We start from the raw sequence: 21,818 nt of genomic DNA on the forward strand, positions 1-21,818 counted from the left end.
TATACAGATTTATCAGTTATACAATAGTAACGTAAAAAATATGCAACACCACGTTCTTCCTTTGTCACAACATTTTTAGAAGAAATACATGGGGTTTTTTTTCCAAAAGTTAATAAGCTCCAGTGAGACTTTTCTAAATATGAAAAATATGCTTGCAATTTTGCACACTGATTAGAGACTTTTAATTATGTGTTCTAAATAAACTTCAAAAACCCTGAATTACAGCTACTGAGTGCTACTGCTGCTTCAGCTGCTTATTCCTTACACCTTTATTCTTATCTGCAAAACAAAGACCAAATTCTGTCTGAGGGCTGTATTTGGCTTACATCCACCCAGTACTCATTACATGCAAACGTTTGATCATGGTTTTGTACAGTCACACTTGTTGGGAATACTGAAAATAATTGCCAATACATGCTCATGTTAATAATGGTGGGAGCTGCTAGTTTGTAGCAAAACTTTTTGCACAAGACTACTTCAAAGATGGGACATGGTTAGAAATCTGAACGAGGAGGATGTTACCCACCTGAAAAATACAATCCCGTAGCTTTCTACGGTACTGGTCAGTACCTCCTTTTGTTCACTGGGTAAGTCACCTCTCCTACAGGTATTCATTTCAATGCTATGCAATCTTTGTACAGCTCATCACACAGTTCCCTTAAGTGCTAACAATACCAATTCTACCTAGGTTTGGTTGGCCCAGATTTCCATTGGAAGTACTACAGAATATTGTTTTATCAAATGTTTCTTGCACATGCAAAAAGTCTACTGTATCTTCAAGGTGTCACTAAAGATGCCTATATAAAAAACTTGCAATAAAAAAGTGAGTCAATCAAGACACCTGAAAAATAAAAATAAAGCTCATTTCAGCACTCTGTAGACTCGCATGTCAGGCTGCCGGACACGAATACTTTTAAATTTGTTCCCCCATATCTTATCAGCATTATACTGTATTATTCGATCTCAAGCATTGACTTTTGTCTTGGCCTCAGGGACCACTTAGTTTAAACATGAAGTAAAGCAAACCCCTTCTTCTTTCCTCCCAACAGTTTTTCTTAGGAAATCGTAACAGTTTAACAACTTTCAAATGTGACAGACACTACTAAGCAAACTTGCTTTTTAAGAATTACCTTTATTTTTCAAGGTTTCACTAAGCCATTTAACTACCCTTCCTCTTGTTCAGCAAAGCACCTGCACTGGAGCCTCTTGTCAAAGCTTGCTAGTAGAGAAAGCAAAGTGAATCCTGCAAAGTTAGTCTGTGAAAGTACCATGTGTAAAATAAGTATTTTTTACACACACCAAATACTAACAGCATAAATTTAATATAAGTGTGAATTCAAGTACAGAAGTCAAACACATGATTTCAACATTAAAAATTACAACACTTAAAACTACTACGTAGCTAATATCAAATGCAAATAAAATTAAACTGCTATAACTGCACCTAAATGAACACCAAAAGGCTATTTAATATGCTGATGAAACACGTTTAACTAAAATATGTAACAGACCACAATAGTTGACTGTTTTTAAGAAAAATTATTCAACTTTAAATCTTTCCGTTGCATTGTTTTCTGTCTACATAATATTCCTTTTTGACAAGCACTTTTCAGACAAAACAGCTTACATCCAATACTTGCATAGGTCAGGCCCTTAGACTCTTCACATATCCTACTTGGCCCATTCCTTGACCAGGAACTGAAACTATATACCAAATTCAAGAAGCCGGATGATCTACTGCATTAGTTTGAGATTTTAAAAAAGAAAAAAGGCCTTTATTTTTTGTCTTTCAATAAATAAAGCACTTTACTGAGAAATGCTAAATAGTCACAGTAAAAATAAAGATGGCTCATTCAAAATTAATTACATATACCCGATTTAAAAACTTGAAAACTATTTTCAGTTTAATGCTAAACGATGTTTTTTTAAGAAGAACATGGCCTGATTAGAAAGTGAGCAAGCTGATGTTCAACATGGCTACCACAAACAAGTAGAAGTGCTGGTTATAAGGGATAGCCTGGATAAGAGTAAAGCATCTGTGAATACAGAAGCACACGTCCCAGCAGAAAGGTGCTAACAACAGGAAATGCACCTTAGTGAGCTGTATATAAAACTACATGTAATTGTATGTGTCAAGATTTTTTCTTGCCATTTTTTGTCTCAAAGAATTATCTAAGGTATTGAACTTCAATGTTATGACTACAGCAATATATCTCATGTAGCCTGATGGTACGTTGACATAAAGCCCTTCAAAATACCACTCCTCCACTGATGTAACGCTATACCAGAAGCAAAGATTTTATTGGACATGTTCTTCCTACAAAATTTTGCATCAAGTTACAGAAACAAATCTGAGTGTGGTATTTAAGTTTCATATTATGTATGTTTATGTATGAAAAGGCACAGTTGCCAGGGTGGTGTGTTTTTGATTGTTTGTTTTTTTTTTTTAATGTTTGCTTAAGATCTGCTACTTACAATAGAAGCTGTAAAAATTCTGTGTGAAACTCAAAATACAAGAGTAGGAATTGTAGCAAATTATTTCAACACTAAAAATAAGCTACTGCTGTATAAACTATTCCAGGTAATAAAAATCTTCTAAACAAATTATCTTTTCAAAACAAATTTAATCAAGCTAACCAAAATAATTTAACATTCAATTTCACTAGTCTTTAAAGACTAGTCTTCAATAAACATGTAATGTGAATTTCTGGTAATTATCACTGTGGTGGTGTTCTTTCTTTCATGGCAAGATCCAAAGCAACAAATTCCAAACTTTTTTTCTTCAGGGCAATTCAAGCCAAATAGGGAGTACAGTTGGCTGCAGAAAAAGAGGGGAAAGGGGAAAGAAAGAGAATTTTGATTTCAGCAAGCATATTGCATTACCTATTCCAAGATGGACTTAACTATTAAGGAACTTAAGATAATGGCATAAAGAAAGCATTCACAGTCTTTATGCCAATGCTGCATTCTTCCCTTTCCTCTGCACCCCTAATACTAACTCAAATCATTAAGAAATTATTTAGTCAGCAGTTCAAGCAACATCAGAAAGGACCTAGTAAAAAAGAGAAATGAAAAATAAGAACTTATTACTATCAGGGTTGTTTTTTTTTCCTAAAAGCCTTATACTTTTAAAAAAAACATTCTTCGGTACTGACCATAAGTATTTTCTCAGCCTATATATATATGTATATTTAACCAAACTTTACAATAATGACCCTTTGTTTCACCTCCACTGAACACAAAATATTAATGAAGACAACTTTGCTGTGCATATTAGATCACTGTTCTGAGTTGTATTAATTTATTACACATATCATACGTATCATAGCAGCATATTTAATGCTCTAGAACAGGGTGTACTCTAACTAAGTACCAAGTTCTGCCAGACACACACAGCATAAACAAAATCCAGCTTCACTGTGGTCATCAATGGACTAGAAAAGGGCAGTGAATTCAGTCCTGTTTTGAAGTGACTGACTCTACTGAAGTCAGTCAAGTTATTTTATGGATAAACATAGTCCAACATTGTTGTATCTTTCTTACTTATTTTTCTCCAAGTTCTTTTACACAGGCCCAGATTTACAAATTTATGTTCCCTGTCCATAAGCAGCAGCAGCAACAGAAAAATAGCTGAATCTTCAGGACAAATCCTGGGTGACTCAGATTAGAAGCTTCCAGCAGTAAAGTTAACACCCAACATGGATTTAATGCTATTTTCAAACTGCCTTATAAGCTTTTAAAAACCAATCTCATGACACTCTGAGAAGATGGTAATCCCCATTTTAAAAAATGAAAAAGGCCTCAGAAGTGACAAACATCCACACTTAAATTCATCCACAATAGCATATTCAAAAAAAGAGAACATTTACCCTTGTAGTGTAAAACGAAGGAAGTTAAAAAATAACACTTTTTGCAAATCAGGAGACATTAGTCTATTTCTTTTACATGAAACTGACTACCCAAAGAAATAGTCCAAGTCACCAGTGTAGTAACAGTTCCACTTCTGAACATAAATTTAAACCCAAGCAGGAAATGCAAATAATTCAGAAATGACTGAAAAATGACTCAAGAGTCATTTTAGGAGTAAAAACCATAACCTTTCTTTGTCCTGCACAATCCACGTGAACATCAGACGGGGTGATCCATCAGCAGGTCTACAGCAGTAGAGCTATGGTCTCCTTTGAAAAAAAAAACCTGGACAGAATATTTCTACAAGCCTTCTCAGAGGTGTGTATGTGGAGAAATAACCTTGAAACCAACTTCTCTAACAAACAGCCCGAACAGTGCAGCTAAGACAATGTCTTTGAGGGGGCGAAAACCTGCACCAAACACAATCCTGGGAGGTTCACTCACCTCTACTATCCCACTATGCTGCATTCAGGGACAGCAAAGTTATATACGCTTGCTCGGGGGCTGTGATAAAAATCATTGTGTGTAAGTCATCTGATAAGTATTTAAGACTTCTAAATTCATACTGATAAAGAACATCTTATACTACATTCTGAGCCTTTCTAAAAATCACTAAGCCGCCCCCCCCCAGCAATCACCACTTACCATTTGTATTTGCTAAACAAAGCCAGCAATTTCTGTATTTTTTTTAAACATCTTTCTTTCTGTACCAGGCTGTTGCTTGTTCCAACAGCAAGACAGTTAATTTTGATAAGGCAAACCAACGCAGTGTTGAAGTAAAGAAAATCCTTATAATGAAACAGTAAAATAAAACATTTTACTTGAACTGTGACACCTTTAAGTTTAATGTCCAAAATCTAGGACAGCAGTCTACTGATACGCTTGTTCCAAGACCCAGATGCTGAGTACAGACTCTTAAACTAGTTTATACAAGTTTTATCCTTGACTTGTAAATTGCTACTGCATGCAGTATTTAAGAAGCTTAAACAAGTGAATTCATAGTAGTAAGATGTAATGCTTGCTCCGCATGTTTCAGTACAGTTTACTATATACATTCTATGTGGTGAACTGGAATTAAACTGTTATTTACATGGTATAGTTAGTTATTAAAATGCTTTTCTTTGATTCAGAGACTTATCAGTATATTTTTCTTTTAAATACTTTCTGTTAAGTATTTTAAAATACTCTTTTTCTACCTAAAAAATAATTTCTTAAATTGTGTCTCAGTGAGACACCACATGCAATAGCATATGTGAGTGAACAAAGAATACCCTACTGTGGAATACATGTCTAAAGCCTGGCAGATCTCCAAAACTGAGGAAACTACCGAAGCTTCTTCCCTTCTTCCCCATCACCCTTAAGTCAGACTCAGTAGGGAGAGAACTCCCTAGGACTCAGTCTTTGCTACAGACAGTGTTATCTTAAGGACTAGAAAGAGCTTCTGACATCTTCTGGTATTTCCTTAAAGCAATGGAATTCCACCAGCAGTAAGTGAAAACAAACAAACAAAACCCCCAAACACCCCCCCCGCCATCATTCTCAGAAGAATGTTCTGCTTTTCCAGGGTTCAGATGTCTACTCTTACTAAAGAGGTGGAAGTTCTCCTAACATTCAGAGCACATCCATGCAACTTCAAGTTCTCTTCTGCCTATAATTCGAAGTCACCTGGATAAGCCAGCTTGATTCCGTAAGATACAAAGCTAAATTACTGATGCAGAGGACCTGAATGATAAATAACACCACCTATTTTGGGATTGACTCTGCACTAACACTGCTTCTGGACCAGAGGTGGAATACAGAGTCCGTGTTAATTAGCACAACTATACCATCTCCAAATTGGAGCTGCCTTACATCTAGTCAACCTCCAGGACAGGCAAGAGTAGGAAGTCTCCCATGTTTTTCTAACTGGATACCACATTTAACAGCCAAGCACCATTTTGCAAACAACACCAAGGTGTTGTGTAACTTCTAAAGACACAGATCTATTTGTGTTGAAATGAGATTCAAATTAATGGAAAAGGTATTAATTTCTTCTATGGGGCATTCAGGTTTTTTCCTATTCTGTTCCCCCCCGCCCCCAAACATTCACCTTCTGGAACTTCAACATGTCGCTCTGCTCCCTTCTCACAAATGGGCATCCAGACATGTAATTTCCATATATTTAAACAAGTCTGAGTTTTTTCACTTCCTTGATCTGTTCATGATTTACCTAGTAACATTAAAATATGGCTTATTCATCTTTCAGTGAAATCATAGCTTTCTGTATTTTCTCCAAGCATCGTTTTCAAAATATTCAGGTGACCCCAAGTGGTTAACTGTTGTACTGCTGTCTGTTCAGGACTACTGTATGCAGTAACAACCAAGTATTCTGTTATGAGAAAGTACATACAGAAATACATATCACCAAGAAAAGCCAACAGAGTGCTTTGAGATTATTAATCACAACAGTCCAATTTAAAAATTCTATCAAAACAGCCCTTTCTCATTCGCTTACCTTAGTCTGTTTATATGCTTTAAAAAGAAAAAACCCTGTACACATCATCAAAAGTTAAGTGGGGAAAAAAAAATTAAGTTCCTGTAAGAGAGGTTACTTACCAGAAGGAATTATTCCCTGTGTCTTCTTTGTACACTCATGCTTATAGAAAGTTGCTTCCAAGAAGAAACACACAGACTTTTCTCAAAATCACTGCTACTTATTAAAAGAAAAAAAAAAAAACCAAAACCAAACACAACAAAAAACCCCACAACACATGCATCCATGCTGCATCATTCAACATGCCAAGCCATACAACAGACACTCCAGTCAGAAGGAGGGATCCTCTGTCACATCTAGCAACCCTTCTTTAGCTTCAGATGTTTCTTTCAACAGTGTATATATATTAAGTTGGAACAAAAACAACTTCTGTAGATTAGATAGGGAAAAGAAATTCTGTTTCTAGACTCCTTAGGGCTATGTTTCAGTATCACGACAATGCCAACATCAAAAAGAAGGTTTTCATCAACGTGAAAGAGGTGTATCTTTCAAAAGTCAGCCATGTATGTCTGCTTTGAAATAGGGCTCTGCATGGTCTACACAGGGCCAAATCCTCAGAAACAAGAATGCACAGAGGCTATCAAAAGAAAAGTTTTACAGTTCAAAGATAACAAGACAGCATTACTGGCACTAGGCTGTTAGGTGGACAGTTTTTAAAAAACAAACCTGGGATTTGGGAATTCTGCTAAGTAAGAATTCACATTAATTGTGATCATACGGCACATTGAAGTGCTAAAAAGCTTTAAAATACTGTTAATTTAAATTCACCTTAAAATGTTTTCCCTATAGCACTTGTAACTATAATTGCAGAGATGAAAATCTCAACACATACTTTCTTCTTCTTTTTTTTTTAAACTTGTTTGCACTCTGGATTTGACCACAGCTGTGAATAATCATTCTTAGTCTAACTTTTTTTAATTGTTCTGCTGATTCTTTCCCAAAGAAGTATAGATGAGAAAATATTATTTTTAGATAACTCTATCTGTAAGCCACAAAATGGGCAGGTATGCATGGTCAAGCATAGAACCTGAAGCTGTCTTCATTCTTCTTTAAAGAAGGAGAGGCTCACACCACTATTCTGAGTTCAGCGTCCTTTTTATCTTTTGTGTGCAGGATTACACAGGTTATAAAGGTATGGCCCTAATTTTCATAGCTAGAAAAAAGATGGAAACAGACGCTCAACCAGTAAAATGCCCCCTACAATGCATACAAAACCAGGCACAGATACTTAGCTGTTTTATTATTAAAAATAAATAATTCTGATCACTTCGACCACCTGAAAGTATCAAGAGGTGACCTACTAAGGCAAACCAAACATATCACTGCTAAAGCGAAGACAATGTATAAGGCTTTGCGTTTTGGAGATTCTTCTTCCTCTAAGACCTTCTGGGCATGCAAAAACAAAACCAAAGAGAAGCAAGATTCTAAGGAAGAAGAAAAAGCTTGTTTACATTTCAGTCATGCATTGCAAACAAAGGCATCACAGTCAAGCCTGAAATAAGTCTGCTACAAACTGCATCCAAAAGAAAAATCTCACCACAGCCTAAGTATCAAGAGACTTCCAGAACAAGTGCTAAGTAGCAGTATTAGGAGGAGAAGGATGGCAACACTATTTTAACAGTTTGCTATCAGCAGTAGCTTTTCCAATCCACCAATACTGTAACAGGTGAGGAAAAAAAAAGGGGGGGGAAAGAACGGGGAAAAAAAAAGAAGAGGGAAATAGAGGGGAACAGGAAAGTCTTTCTTAAAGCATTTCTCAGGAACAGAAGCAGTCATCATTAACACAAGACTCCACTTAACCTTTCAGTTACTCTTTCTGCTTCCATTTCCCTGAAAATTTAGTTTCACTGGGCCAAAATTATTAAGTAAAAGCATTTTAATAAACACTTCTTTATCTGCTCTCATTTCTCCTCCTTCCACTCCTAAAGCAAAATCAAGCTTTAAATCTTGTGGATGCAGTCCTGGGCCCTGTACGCATGCACAGCTAATCAGAAAAGGATAATTTACTGTATTGTATGATCTCATTGTGCTTCTATCCAGAGCTGCACTATACACAAATCACCAAGTCTGATGCCTCAGACATCGCTGGGCCCACACACAGTAGGCACTATCCACAGAGAATGCCACTCCTTTCAAACCTGGAAGTCCATGGCTTAAGAAGGCCGATATTCTAAACTAGAATGTGAAAAAACACAGCAGTCTATTAATAAACTGAAATAATAGTAATTCATAGAATCATAGAATGCTTTGGGATGGAAGGGACGTTTAAAGGTCATCTAGTCCATCCCCCCTGCAACTGGCAGGGACATCTACAACTAGATCAGGTTGCTCAGAGCCCCATCCAGCCTGGCCTTGAATGTCTCCAAGGATGGGAACGTTTGAAGCACAACCTGTTTGAATTTGCTCTAATACTGAATTTTAAAAACAAACAAACAAACAAACAACAAAACAAACCCAAAACAAACCAAACAACAAGAACCCCACAACCCAAAAATTCCCCAACTTTCTACACACAATTAGACAAGAAACTAGTTTGTATTATTTAACGAGCCTACCATCTCCAACGTAATTCTTCACAAAAAGAATTCTACACAGAAAGAAAGAAAAAAAAACAAAAACAAAAAGAAAACTAAACACCACAGACCTCTCGCTCTAGGATTCATTAGAATAATTTTTTTTGTAATGACAAAAATATTCATGTTGTTCTACAAAAGACTAGCAAGAATTCATTTCATGATACAGCATCTACTGATCTAGTCATGCTGAAAGAAACCATGCAACAAATACACAAGAATGTTACTCAGGAGATCAGAGAAATTACGTGATGATTCATAATACTTGAAAAATTACGAAGATCAGTCCTATCTCATCTTCAAATATACCAGGATGCAAAGGCCCAAAAGAGAAAAAGCTAACTAAGCAGAAGAGAAACTGTTCAAAAGAACAAGTGGAATAAATTATACAAAGTTCTGCCTGAAGTATGAGGAGTTTTCAAACTATTACGGTATGGCTCTGTAACAGCCTTCAAGTCTGAGCACCGAAGAGCCAAAATTCTCATTTCTTTGAGGATGAAGTTTGATCAGATGATGACTACAATTACTAATGAAACAATCTGGTACTAGAAATCAGTTCTGTGTTCTGAATGTTCTGAAAAATGCTGGGCAGGAACTTGAAGGCAAGTGTGTTACATTTTGTATTATTTATGTATTTCACTTTACAGAGCAACAGGGATAACACTGTCAGAACTGCAGTGATCCGTCTTCTTAGTTATGAAAAGAACAGATTTTACCATAGCTTTTTATAATATAAAAACTTTCCTTTTCCAGTAGCTGCATTGTAATTTTAAGAAATGGAATATATATAAATGAAGATGCTAGACTTAGGAAGTAATTAAGAATAACTGTATCCCTATTTTCTCCCATTTTCTGGTTAAAAAAAAAAAAAGAACGAACACTAAATGACAGCACTCTTTACCCAAAGATAACAGATGTAGAGCCATGTAATGATACTCTGCTATAGCCTTAAGAATGTCCATAAAGAGGAATCAAAAAAACTTCCCAAAACTACTTGTTCATCTCAATATGGATCTACCACTTCTGTTTTCCCTATTGATAATAAATCAAGAACACAGACAGCCTTTCAAATAGATTTTCAGCACCATAATCATCACACAGATGACCTTATACCTAAGTCACTTAACATGTCATCTAGTTCTTCCTTATAAATCATTATGGTAGATAAATGAAAGGAAAAATGACCGTAGCATTGCACTGAATAGATGTTTACACAGTGTTTCTTCAGTGCTCTCACCTGATGGTCCAGACTCAGCTGACTATACAAGAAACAACGCTTCTGTAGACTAACTTATACTTTATATAAAGATACACACACAAGCCAAGATATATACACAAAGAACAGTTTTAAAGTAACTTTTCTAGCTTCAGTTCTTAAGAACTAATTGAAATCATTTATGCTTACCTAGATGTAGAAGTGTGAACTGTGCTGCCAATTCCTTTGCACCTTCTACTGTTGTGCAGAGTTTGTCTGGCATGAAATAACTCTGGGAACCATCTGCAATACTAGGAATAAGCACCTTGTATACCAAGAGTATTTTCCCATCCTGACTTGTGGTTGAATACAAGTAGTATTCTGGTGGTGCCCAGTTATTTTTATTGCAAAAATAATCCAGATGCATTGCTGCAGAACTGAAGTGACTGGATTTTAAAGAATACATGCTAATTGGAGTAAGCTTTATTCCTGGAAAAAACGGGTATGTACATCTTTCAACTTCAGGAGGGCCTGGACTGTGCTGACCATTAAGACGGACTGAAAGACTTGCTGGTTTCCCTAAGGATTTTTGATGACCATCTTCTTTGGTAGGAAACCCTAAGAGATGTTCAGAACCGGGAGCTATGTGACCATTAAAATGTTGCTTCCAAGTACTTTCTTTGTTAACTGGCTTTGCCAGTGTCACCTCAATACTAGCTCCATCAATGCACTTTCCATTCATTACAGACATAGCAGCAACTGCATCTTCTCGGTGGAAAAAATGAACAAAAGCATAGTCTCTCAGCTTCTTCACACGTTCAACTACTCCTGGCTTGAATTTGTTGAATTCAGCTTTAATTGTGTCCTCTGTAGTAGATATCATTAAATTTCTTACATATAATACTTTAACTCTCTGCATTGTTTCTTCATCAACTTCTTTCTCTGGGTCTGCCCAGTCTACTTGAATAGTATGACCCCAGAGTTGGAATGTTCCTACAGCAAAGAAGCATTACATCAATAAGAAACATGCAAAGGAAAACAAAATCATTCTTATCAACTACCTCTAGAAAAAGCAAACATGATGCATGCCACTTGAAACTGGTTTTTGTTGCCTGCATCTACTTAAGCAAAATACGTAAAATATTACTACTTGGAATTATTAAAGAAAATAAGACTCTGCAAAAATTAAAAATGTTCTATCTGTACACCCTTTGGGTTCATTAAGCACCATAAATGTCAAAACACAGACTTCGTGATTTTATGACATGCATATGCACACGTGTATAAAGAAACCAGAAGCAACATATGATTTTACTAGCTAGTAAACACAGCATCTTCAATACTACCACCTTAAAAAGTAAGGTCAACACCTGGAAAAAGTCATCTAAACGTATATGCACTAGTACAAGCCTTACTCTATGTTGCAGCAGACACTGAAACCATAAACTAAAATAAAAACCCACCTTGTTACTCATTTCAAGCCAAGATTTTGAGCATCACAAAACTAGTTTATTTTACATTCAGTGATCTGGCCATGTTTCTCCCATTCCTTTGCAAGGCCTATATAAGTCTTAAGTAACGCTCCTTCCTAAGACTCTGTCAGCGATTTATGCAAGACTTGCCTAAATCTTAGCCTTAATAAATACAGGGAGTTTTGCCATTCATTTCAGCAAGGCCAATGCTGTATTATCTGTTTTAATGACTTTGCTTCTCCAACTATATTGTTTCATTTCCTCTCTATTTAATCTCTCTTCCTTTCTCTTCCAGGATTTCCCTTTTTAACTGTACCTTTACCTATTCCCTCCTCTTTTGGTATATTTAATTCCTTCTGCTTTCCCTCCCTCAAAAGGTAGAAAATAAGGTGCAAAGAAAAAGTTGTCTTCTACTTGTTAAACTCTTAAAATTATTTTCTAGTAAAACATTAAAGACCTACTTTCAAACATTTTTAAAGTACAAGACATCAACATCACTCACAACACTCAAAGAAAATAAGGGACACATTCCAAGCATTGTATTTTCTAAGCTCAGGTTTAAGACAACTCATGGGCAGGGACTAGTGCATGCAAGTGAAAACTGGATGTGTGCCCAAGCAAATACATATCTTGGTGTAAATTACAGTAACTTGTGTTTATAAAGATGTCTGCTCTTTCATTCTCAGAACTGCTTAAATTTCAGCTTCTTTAAAAAAACAAAAACAAAACAAAACAAAACCCTCCAATTCATGACCAAAAAAAAAAAAAATCCTCTTTAGCTGAAAGGCACTACTGTAGTTTTGTAACTCTCAAAATACCTTAAAGAAAGGAAAGCAGGGATGATCCACCACCTCCCGCAAAATGGAGACATGGTCCCCCAAAAAACTCAATTTAATTACAAAAAGGTTTACCTGGGATTAGCCGCCGTCTAGCCATCGCAGCTGCTCTGTGAGATTCGTATTCTACAAAAGCAAAGCCACGATTTTTAGTTTTGTCAGTGGCATTTGGATAAACAATGACATCCACGACTCCTTCTGTAACTTTTTTCATTTCATTCAGTATTTCTTCTTTCTTCTTTTCTTTTGGAATTGCTCCAATAAATAGTCTGCAGTTGTCCAAGCTTACGCAGACACCAATAAATTTCCCTGGACGAATTTCGTAATTATTAAGAATCTTGATGGCTAGCTGGGCTTCCTCTTTAGTAGTGTACATCACAAAAGCATAGCCTCGATTCTCACCACTGAATTCCATCATCAGTCTGAACTCATAGATCTTCCCAGCTCTCTCGAAAACAGGAACTAATTCATCTTCGTACATATCACGAGGAATCTTACCCACAAAAACTTCACATCCACGAGGTGGTGGAGGACCTTCCCAACCTTAAAAGAAATTGTTCAACAACAATCTTAGTACAAATGCCAGACAGGTACACCTTCCCCCCCATAATTTGGAGGTGGAAGCTATTTATTTTTAGTCTCAATTTAGAACTGGCATATTCTCATCCATTATTTAATTCTTGGTTTTGTTATGTTTAAATATAAATTGTGGGCTTATGGCATTTTTTAATTTCTTTTAATTCTGTCTTCTGTTTCTTTCACTGGAATCTGTACAACAACCCACTGAACCTGGCATTATTTAAAACAGTGATAAGTTCACTCTAAGAGTCTACATTTCAATCATTTTTTGCCCCTTAAAATTATATGTCAGTTATTAATACAACTGATAGGTGATAACAGAGGAAGAACCTAAGATGTATTATTTTCTACTCTAACTTTTCAAAGTTGCAAATGTTTCTCTGTACATCTTGCCCATATTTTAAGACATTTTGGTCAGGATCCCCAGTGCAGTATTTTTTTTCCTTGATGTCATTAAAAAGGTCCAAATATTTTGCTTCCACCTTCTCCATTCATCCACTAAAATAGGACTCCCTAAGGAAGGCAGGATACAGAGCCATCCTTTCTTCAATAGCCAAAAAGATTGAACACTTTTCCTGTAAAAACAGGCCACAGTTTTCACGGGCTGGAGCTGGATGGTAGGAAAAAAGAAATAAAATAAAAATCCAGAGAACAAGTAAGTCCCTAGTTCACATCTGAAAGTTACAAGAAGATCCATGCTTCTGTCCTTAAGCCAAGGACATTCACACACTCTTTTGTATCTCTGCCATATACGCTGAAAGGTATGTTCAACAGATAATGTAAAAAGGCATACGTACATTTAAAAATATGGAGTTATGGTCTGCAAAAATGGTGCTCCATTTTCCCAAAATATGCATTTTAAAAACAAAAAAAGTTTGGTTGTTTTTTTAAAACAAATGAGGCAAACGAATCAGGCAGAAGCTTCAAAGGCAGCCAAACAGTTAAATCACAACTAACAACTTTTTCTAAAGCTTTGACAAGAACGGTTCTCTGCAGGAGAGAAATCAAGGAGTACAAAGCTGGTATAAAAAATAATACAAAATTTGGTAAGCAAATACTAGTATGAAATTACAAAGCATAAGATGGCAAGGTGAAAAAAAATTACTGTTGACAAGTTAAAACAAGATAATTAACTATTTTACTTTGGCATGAAGTTCAGAATAATTATATTTAGGTGATTTTGTAATTAACTTAAACCTTTTTCCTTCATGTAAGTATCATCAAAGAGCACATAATTTACTCGTGAAAAAAATTTTTAACACAATTGGGAAATTTTTGCCTTCTCACAGAATAGATTTTCATCTATAAGCTGTACACTAAGAACTATATGGTACACAAAGAAACTACCAAGGCATTAGAATTGACATGCATTTGGAGCCACACTGCCATGGCTTATCTAGGAAAAAGTTTGGCTCTGTTCCACACAACATTCAACATCTTTATCATTTTCAGCTTCTAAACATTTATGACCACTTCAGCTGAGGTCTGACAGGACATGGCAAGTAACACAGTTTGCAAGCTAGTATTGCCATAACTCACACTGTGCCAGTCAGTTGCCCACATGAAAAAGCATAAACCAACAGTACACCATTTAGGAGCTCCAAAGACAAAAGCAACTGCACACCCTAATCAGGAAAAAAGGGAGATGGCTTTGCTTGATTGTGCAGGGAAGTCATGAAATGAAATAACAGTATTCATTTATTAACTAGACAAACTTTTACCATCATCCTCAGCGTGGTAACTGATTAAACAGTCATTCTCAGTAAGTAAAAACCATCTATCATTCAAAAAGCCCACCTTCTAATTTTAAAGCTGCATACTAACTTAGCATTACAGCACATTACTGCCAACTGGGAGTAAGTTATGACTCCCGACTTAAAGAAAACCTGGTCTGTGGCATATTTGCCAATGAGCGACACGTATTTAACAGAGCAAACATGGAAACAGTTCACCAAAAGCACAATGCCTCAAGTGGTTACCAACTGACCAGAGAGTTTCCTTGACTGCGTACTTGATTCATCACTGGACGACAGATTATGGGATTCCTTTTTTTGCAGCAGTTCAAGTAATCAAACTGCAATCAACATTATAGTTATAATCCTCCAACCGTTAGTGAGATCCATGCCATCTCAAATTTTCTTCCATGTAATTCTAACGGTTTACATACCTAATGTAATTCTAACAGCTTACATACCTAATGACATCATTATGTCTGCAGCAATCTAAGCAGAGGACCCAACCAAAGCACTGAAAATTCGCTTTAATTCCCCCCGCCCCAGCCTCTGCAGATAACGTTTTCCACGAGTGGCATAAGTTGAACAAGAGCCGTGCTGCTGCCAATTGAGGTGGGGGGAAAAAAAAAAAAATTAGGGTAATTTTGAGCCAGTTCAGCTGCTTGCTCTGGATAATGTGCCAGTCAGATAAACAAGACAGTAACAGGAAAACAGAGCTGACAGTGAGACTATGTCCTTTGGCAGCAACACAAGTTTATAGAAACCACATTTTAAAGAAGCAAAATTCCCAGTGAAAGTCTTCATTTACAAACAGTAATTGTAATTTCTTACAAGCCATGTCAAACATTCAAGTCTAATCTGGCCTAGGAAACCATTTATAGTAACTTAAGGTAATTTCCAGCCTAAGCAAGTATGAAAATACATAAGAGTTAAAGGCGAGGTGTATAATTAATGTCAATGAACAGATTTATGGAAGATACACCTTGTCAAACACATCTAGTTTCAGAAAAAATTAACAAATTTCATTAATAAAAGTAACTTTACCAAACAAATACACTTAATACTGTCCAATGTTCTAACTAATTGTAATTATAGTGTAAAAAAAGTATTAAAATAATTTAAGAACAGGCTGAGCCCTCAGATAGTCACTGATGCCCTGTAGTTGTTTTTTCAGTGTCATTTTCAAGACAATTTCACGAGGTTTCATTTGCATATTTTATATAGGCTAGTAAAAGTATGTACATAATTTTAGATGGGAAAAACCTCTGAAGAGAAATAATTTTGATGCAGCTGTATCTTAAACTACATATAGCAACAAGCAATACAGCTCATGCTTACGAGCATGACTTACAAAGATACAGGAACACAGGCAACAAGTGAGAACAAACTGAAACAGCAGCACAAAGAATGTTCCTTTCTGCTTGTGTAAGTGCATAATCTGACTCAAAAAGAAGAGTTCTTGTACCCCGTGTGATACAATCAGGACTAATGGCGACGTTCCGGTACATTGCTGATGTCAACACCACCACTGGAAAAATTATTCAAAGTAAAAGAAATGCTTCATAAAGATTTAAGGCATTTGATCCATTTCATCAGAATAACAAGAAATGTTAAGATAAAGGTAACTGACACAGGGTTATTACACAGAATTACAGGTACAAGGCATCTCATCAAGAAAATTCAAAAAAACTATTTCAGACTAGAAATAAAGCCCAAATTCAGCAGGAGAGGTGGTATCCATCGTAACAAGCTAAGTGTAGGAGTAGATAATCCCACGTTTTAGAGTTCTCAAAATCAAACCAAGATACTTTTCTGAAAATGTGTCTTAGCCAAAGTCATAAGGCTCAACACAATAGTAACTGAGCAGGAAGTAAATGTGTAAGATATGCAGAAGTTCAAACTAAATGATCTAGAAGCCACTTATTTTCTTAACCTAAGTTTTAACTCTTGAATAGGTGAATAATGACAAAAAAAAGAGAAGTAGGAAAAAAAATATAGACCTACTAAACTATTCCTCTTCCTCTGTTCAAGTGTCTTCACTCAAAACAATAACAATCATTTGAGTTTTATCCATTTATTTCACAAACTTTCGGCCTTTGCAGCACGAGATAAACCCACTAGTTTCCAGCATTCGTGTAAGCATGAATTAAAGTTGAACGATCTTGCAACATCTTCAAACAAAAACACCCTTTATCAGTTGTACTTAAAACTAAAAGCCATTTAACTTTGTTTTGCAAAGCAAATTTAAAGTGCTGAACAGAGGCTTTTCTTTGCACTACCTGTGAGTGTCACTCGTTTTCTATAAACTAAATCCACAGCAGCAGTTTCAGCATAAGTATTGTAGCAGGGGATAGGGCTATTACAAGAGATTTATTATTGCTAAGTTACTTAATCACAGTATCAGACATGTTTTTGAAATAGCATTTAATACACAAGAAAAAATTAAGTCTTCCAATGCAGTAACATCCTGAAAAGTGTTTACTAAATACAATACCCACTGTTTTCAAATTGCAATGTACATATTTCATATACCACAAGACTTAATGCTACTTTCTTTTTTTGTCACTGACTTCAGTGGAAATATAATTGGGCATACAGAAAAACATTTTAGTGACAAAGTTTGTTTTCATTGCAGCAGTAACTTTTCAGTTCAAGTGCATAAGTCTTCCATTTGCATCACTACAATACATCCCAAACCACCATAAATTAACCAAGATGATTGTAGGTTTTTTTTGCAGCATCAGTAAAATCTCTCTTATTCTCTGGGACTTTTATCAACTGTTATTATCTGCTTACACACGGATACATACTCAAAAATTTCTGTTTTCCAGTGTATTAAGTGGAAGAACAATAATACATGAATGATAAACTCCAACTGTTGTACTTCACTGTTAAAAATACATCCAATGAATGCTAAAAGCTCCAGAACCTCAGCATTTATAAATTTTTCTTCTCAGAATGAAGGGGGGGGGGGTGAGGTTATACAGAGAACAGATTAGTCAACTCTGAAAACGAGTTAGATTATCTTCACTGGTACAAGTGGTAAAACAAGAAATGAAGTAGATTATGCCTGCTATCACCAACATGTTTGTCCCTTGTGTGCCACGAAACATTTCCAAGTGTGTTCTCAGTCATACGGAACACACTCAATTTTTTCAACTCCACATTTGTTTTGCTGTCAACTTTAGCTGCTTTTAAAGCTGTGACTTCTTAAATCCAGCAAGAGCAAACGTTCAACATAGTCTAGCACAAGAAATCTTAAACTGCTGGAAACTGCAAAGCATATCAGGACCCTGTACGTGTTGTGTTGCTTAGACTCTTTCCCTAAGCACCTACTACTGGTTACTGTCAAGATACAGGACATGGGGTTACACACATTTTCAGTCTGATTCAGCATAGCTCTCCTTACAGAAAATAAACTCCACCTTCGTAATCTCAAAAGAAATGCTCACCTGGTGGAGGACCACCAAATTTTCTTTGCCCATTTTCTTGAACCATGCTGTATCCAGTCTTCTCCATCAAGGCCAGTAAAGCAGCCTCATTCTGAGTGCCACTTCGGATTTTGCCACATCCATTTGCTGCAGCTTTATTTTCCTCATGCATATCTGCAATAGCTTCAACAGAACATAGCAGATATTTCAAGTCAGATAATTCTAAATTGTTATATGTATACAGAAGCTACCAAAGCACAGAAAAACAACTTATGCTATGCTTGCCTATTTGCTGTGACTTTGTTTAGCATAAGGCTTCAATCCTACATCCAACTACTATCATCTATATATTTGCTTTCAAAACACTGTTCTGTAGCTGTCATAATCTTGAACTTTAAATTCTACCTGCAAACTTTCATAAGTGGTATCACAACTATTTTCAAAGTATGCTGCCCTTCAAGTACAATAATGAAATCTTTCATAAATCATGTTATCACAGTTGTGTAGAGACCTATATGCTACTCAGTGACAAGTTCCACTTTCTTATTACTACATTTCCTAGAAATACCAATGATTTTAACACTGTATTTTAGTACAAAAATACTTAAAAATGCATTAAGTCCATGCCTAATTAATATAAAGAATTCAAATAATTCAGGAACAAAAGTAATTTAATTAAAACCAATATATAATAAAACTAGGCAGAACTGCCTGGCAAAAGTAAGGGGTTGAAATAATCCCACATCTGGGGTCCTTACTTTCATGCCTTTATCCATTTTCACAATTTCCAAAACTAAAAAAAGTTTATCAGTACAGTTTTTGCAGCTCTATTCACTATTTCCCTGGCATGCCAAGATCTCATACAACAGCTTTAGGTTTCCGTCATCTAGGTGATGGGAAACAATCACACCAAGGAGCCCATTTGGTAATTACCAACTTTACTAGTCAAGCATCTAAAAAAAATTAACTTTTCAAGTCAGATTTTTTTTTTCACTGCCTCTTTTTCCTTCCCCACTTTATGTCTTCTTTTCTCAAGATTTTATACCTTAAAGTCTGCAATACTTAGACAAACAATCTTCAACACTTCAATCCTTTCCCCAAATGCTATGTCCACGTGCTATGCCACTCATTCTCCAAAAGAAATGCTGCCCAAAAAATCACCACCAGAAAAATAAGCTACAACTCCTGCTTGTTCTTTAATGTCCCTTATTTTCAGCTTGTTTTTTCTTCAGGATCAGGCTCCAATAAATAATGTCCTGAGACCTCAGCAGTTTATTTTTTCCAAGAAAAGCAGTTAAAACCAGCTTCAATTTCACGCAAATGTTTCTTGTCAACTCACTATTATTTGCTGAACAATGAGGCTTCCTAGTTAAGGCCTCAATTAATGAAGTATCTGGAAAGCAGAGAATAAAGGAAACTAAATCAAGGACAGTAAAGAGTGCATAAGCATTCATGTGTCTGTCTCTTCATTAGACTTCCACTACTCAAGATCCCAAGAAACCAATTATCTCAAGCACTGCAGTAAACTCAAACTTGTTGCACTGAACACTGCCAAAAAGGAGGGAAGAAGAGTTCAAAAACAGTTACAACTGCACCCTTTTTCTACAGTCTTAAGCCACCTTCTCCTCTTCAGCTTGTCACTTCTGGTGCTTTTGTACAAACAAAACTATTACTTTTATCTTGACTATCCAAATGAGCACAATCATGTACACAAATTATTTATTTCACCTGACAGCTGACTGTGTAACTCCCTACCACTAGCAGGAACAAGAATTAGTAAAAATAAAGCCATACATAATAGTTAATGCAGCAAATGTTATCCCATCCATCTTTACAGATAAAGGTTTTCAGATGATTGCTGGTCACACTAAGCAAGCTTTTGCCTCCACACTCAAAACATTAGCCATCCCCATGGTTCTACTCCTTTTATTCTTCACTTACACGTTCCACTGAAACTATGCCAGTATCTCAAATTAAAATGATTTTGTAGAAATTGAAGTTTTTCAAAAGGTTATACACTGTATTTATGGAGTGATTAAGCCCTTTCCACTGCCACATTTATGGATGTTATGCAATCTTATTACTGTCCAGCAGTGGACTTTCCCCTTCCCCAGCAACTTAGTCATTTCAATGTGCTTTGATTCTGAATCAAAGTAATAATGAAACTAATCTTCAGTACATTCTTGTCACAACAGCCTTCGTATCACGTGATAACAGACTCTACGCATCCCATAATTAGAATGGTAATAGAATAAACACAACTGGAATTTTTTCCATCCTACAAAAAAAACCAAAAAACAACTACTTTTGGTGGAGATGTATGTATTTTATCTTTTCTATCAAGCTGCTATTCATTTTGGGACAGGAATCCATGCAAGCAACTACTCTGGAGAAGATAAGTTTATATGACACCCATCACTGGTCATTAAAAAAGCCAATCCCCAAACAACTCCTGGCTTCATCAAAACGAGATTCCAGAAAGGAAACAGGGCAGAGCACAAAAAAATCCCCAAAAGACAACAGCAGTAACAGCATGACTCCTATCTGCTACAAACGGCATCCCATCTCCTTTCAGCAAGTGAATTACATTTACTGTGTTTCACAGCCTACAAGCTCCATGAAAATTCCGTCATCAGGAAATCTCTCGGCAGTTTCAGGCCTAACAAGGTATGGAAATAGACAACAACAAAGTTGGGGCAAAGGAGAGGTAAATTAATTTTCCCTTTATCTTAGTGAGTTCAAACATGCAGCCAAGAACGTTATCTGTAAGAGCAGCAACGGGACACCAGATTAAAAATAGTGGGAGTTGATGAGGGTGCCTACAGTGCTCCCAGAGAGGTGAAGAAGCATGGAGTAACGAGTTAGGACAAAGGACCAGTGGAGATATCAAGCGGACCAGGGGCGGAGCCCAGGGCGACAACGCCACCTGAGGAGGCAAGACAGGCATGTGGGACACCGAGCGAAAAGAAAGGGAAACTGCAGCCCCGGAAATACCCTGCGCTACTCCCGCCGGCTTGCACGTTGAGGGCGGCCGCCGCGACCCCTTCTCCTCACGCCCTCGTCCCTCACGCTGCCTCCGCCTTTCCCCACGGCACAGCAAGGGCCCGAACCCGCCGCTCTCCCCAGGGAGGCGAGGCCGCGGCGCGACTTCCCGCTCTCCCGCAGGAGCTCTGCGCCACACCGGGAGAACAGGCCGGAGGAAAACACCCCCACCCGCCCCTGACCCCGATCCCGATCCCGACACCTCCACCAGCCGCCTCACCCGCCTGGCCCCGCCGCCACAGCTTTCCCTCGCTCTGCCCCCGTCTAGCCAATCACAGGGCGGCCAGGGTGGGCACGGGCATAATTGACAGGCGACGCCAGCCAATCATAGCAAGGGAAAGGGCGGTGCCCGGCACGCGAGCTCTTTTAAAACAGGCGACCGTTGGAGGAGTGAATACTGCCGGTGCGCGTGGCGAAGCGGCATGGGGCGGGGCGGCGCGGCGTGGGCGCCGCCGCCGCCGCCAAACCTGTTGGAACGTCGCGTGCTGGCGGCGCCGCGTGACCGCTCTGAGAGC

At 37.1% G+C, this 21,818-nt stretch overlaps 1 protein-coding gene across 1 annotated transcript; it reads right to left on the reverse strand.

Annotated features, from left to right (window-relative positions):
* Positions 1-1,516: 1,516 nt before the first annotated feature.
* On the reverse strand, positions 1,517-21,550 carry RBM46 (RNA binding motif protein 46). Its single transcript, XM_087736703.1, has 5 exons — positions 21,524-21,550; positions 18,283-18,444; positions 12,594-13,061; positions 10,421-11,203; positions 1,517-2,818 (listed from the first exon to the last, which is right to left on the reverse strand). The coding sequence occupies exons 2-5, from the start codon at positions 18,431-18,433 to the stop codon at positions 2,793-2,795; spliced, it is 1,428 nt and encodes a 475-aa protein (XP_087592829.1). The 5' UTR covers positions 18,434-18,444; positions 21,524-21,550; the 3' UTR covers positions 1,517-2,792.
* Between the last annotated feature and the right edge of the window lie 268 nt (positions 21,551-21,818).

Source organism: Nipponia nippon, unplaced genomic scaffold (assembly GCF_047370975.1).
Source record: "Nipponia nippon isolate SJK-2023a ecotype South Korea unplaced genomic scaffold, ASM4737097v1 scaffold_6, whole genome shotgun sequence".
Lineage (NCBI taxonomy): Eukaryota > Metazoa > Chordata > Aves > Pelecaniformes > Threskiornithidae > Nipponia > Nipponia nippon.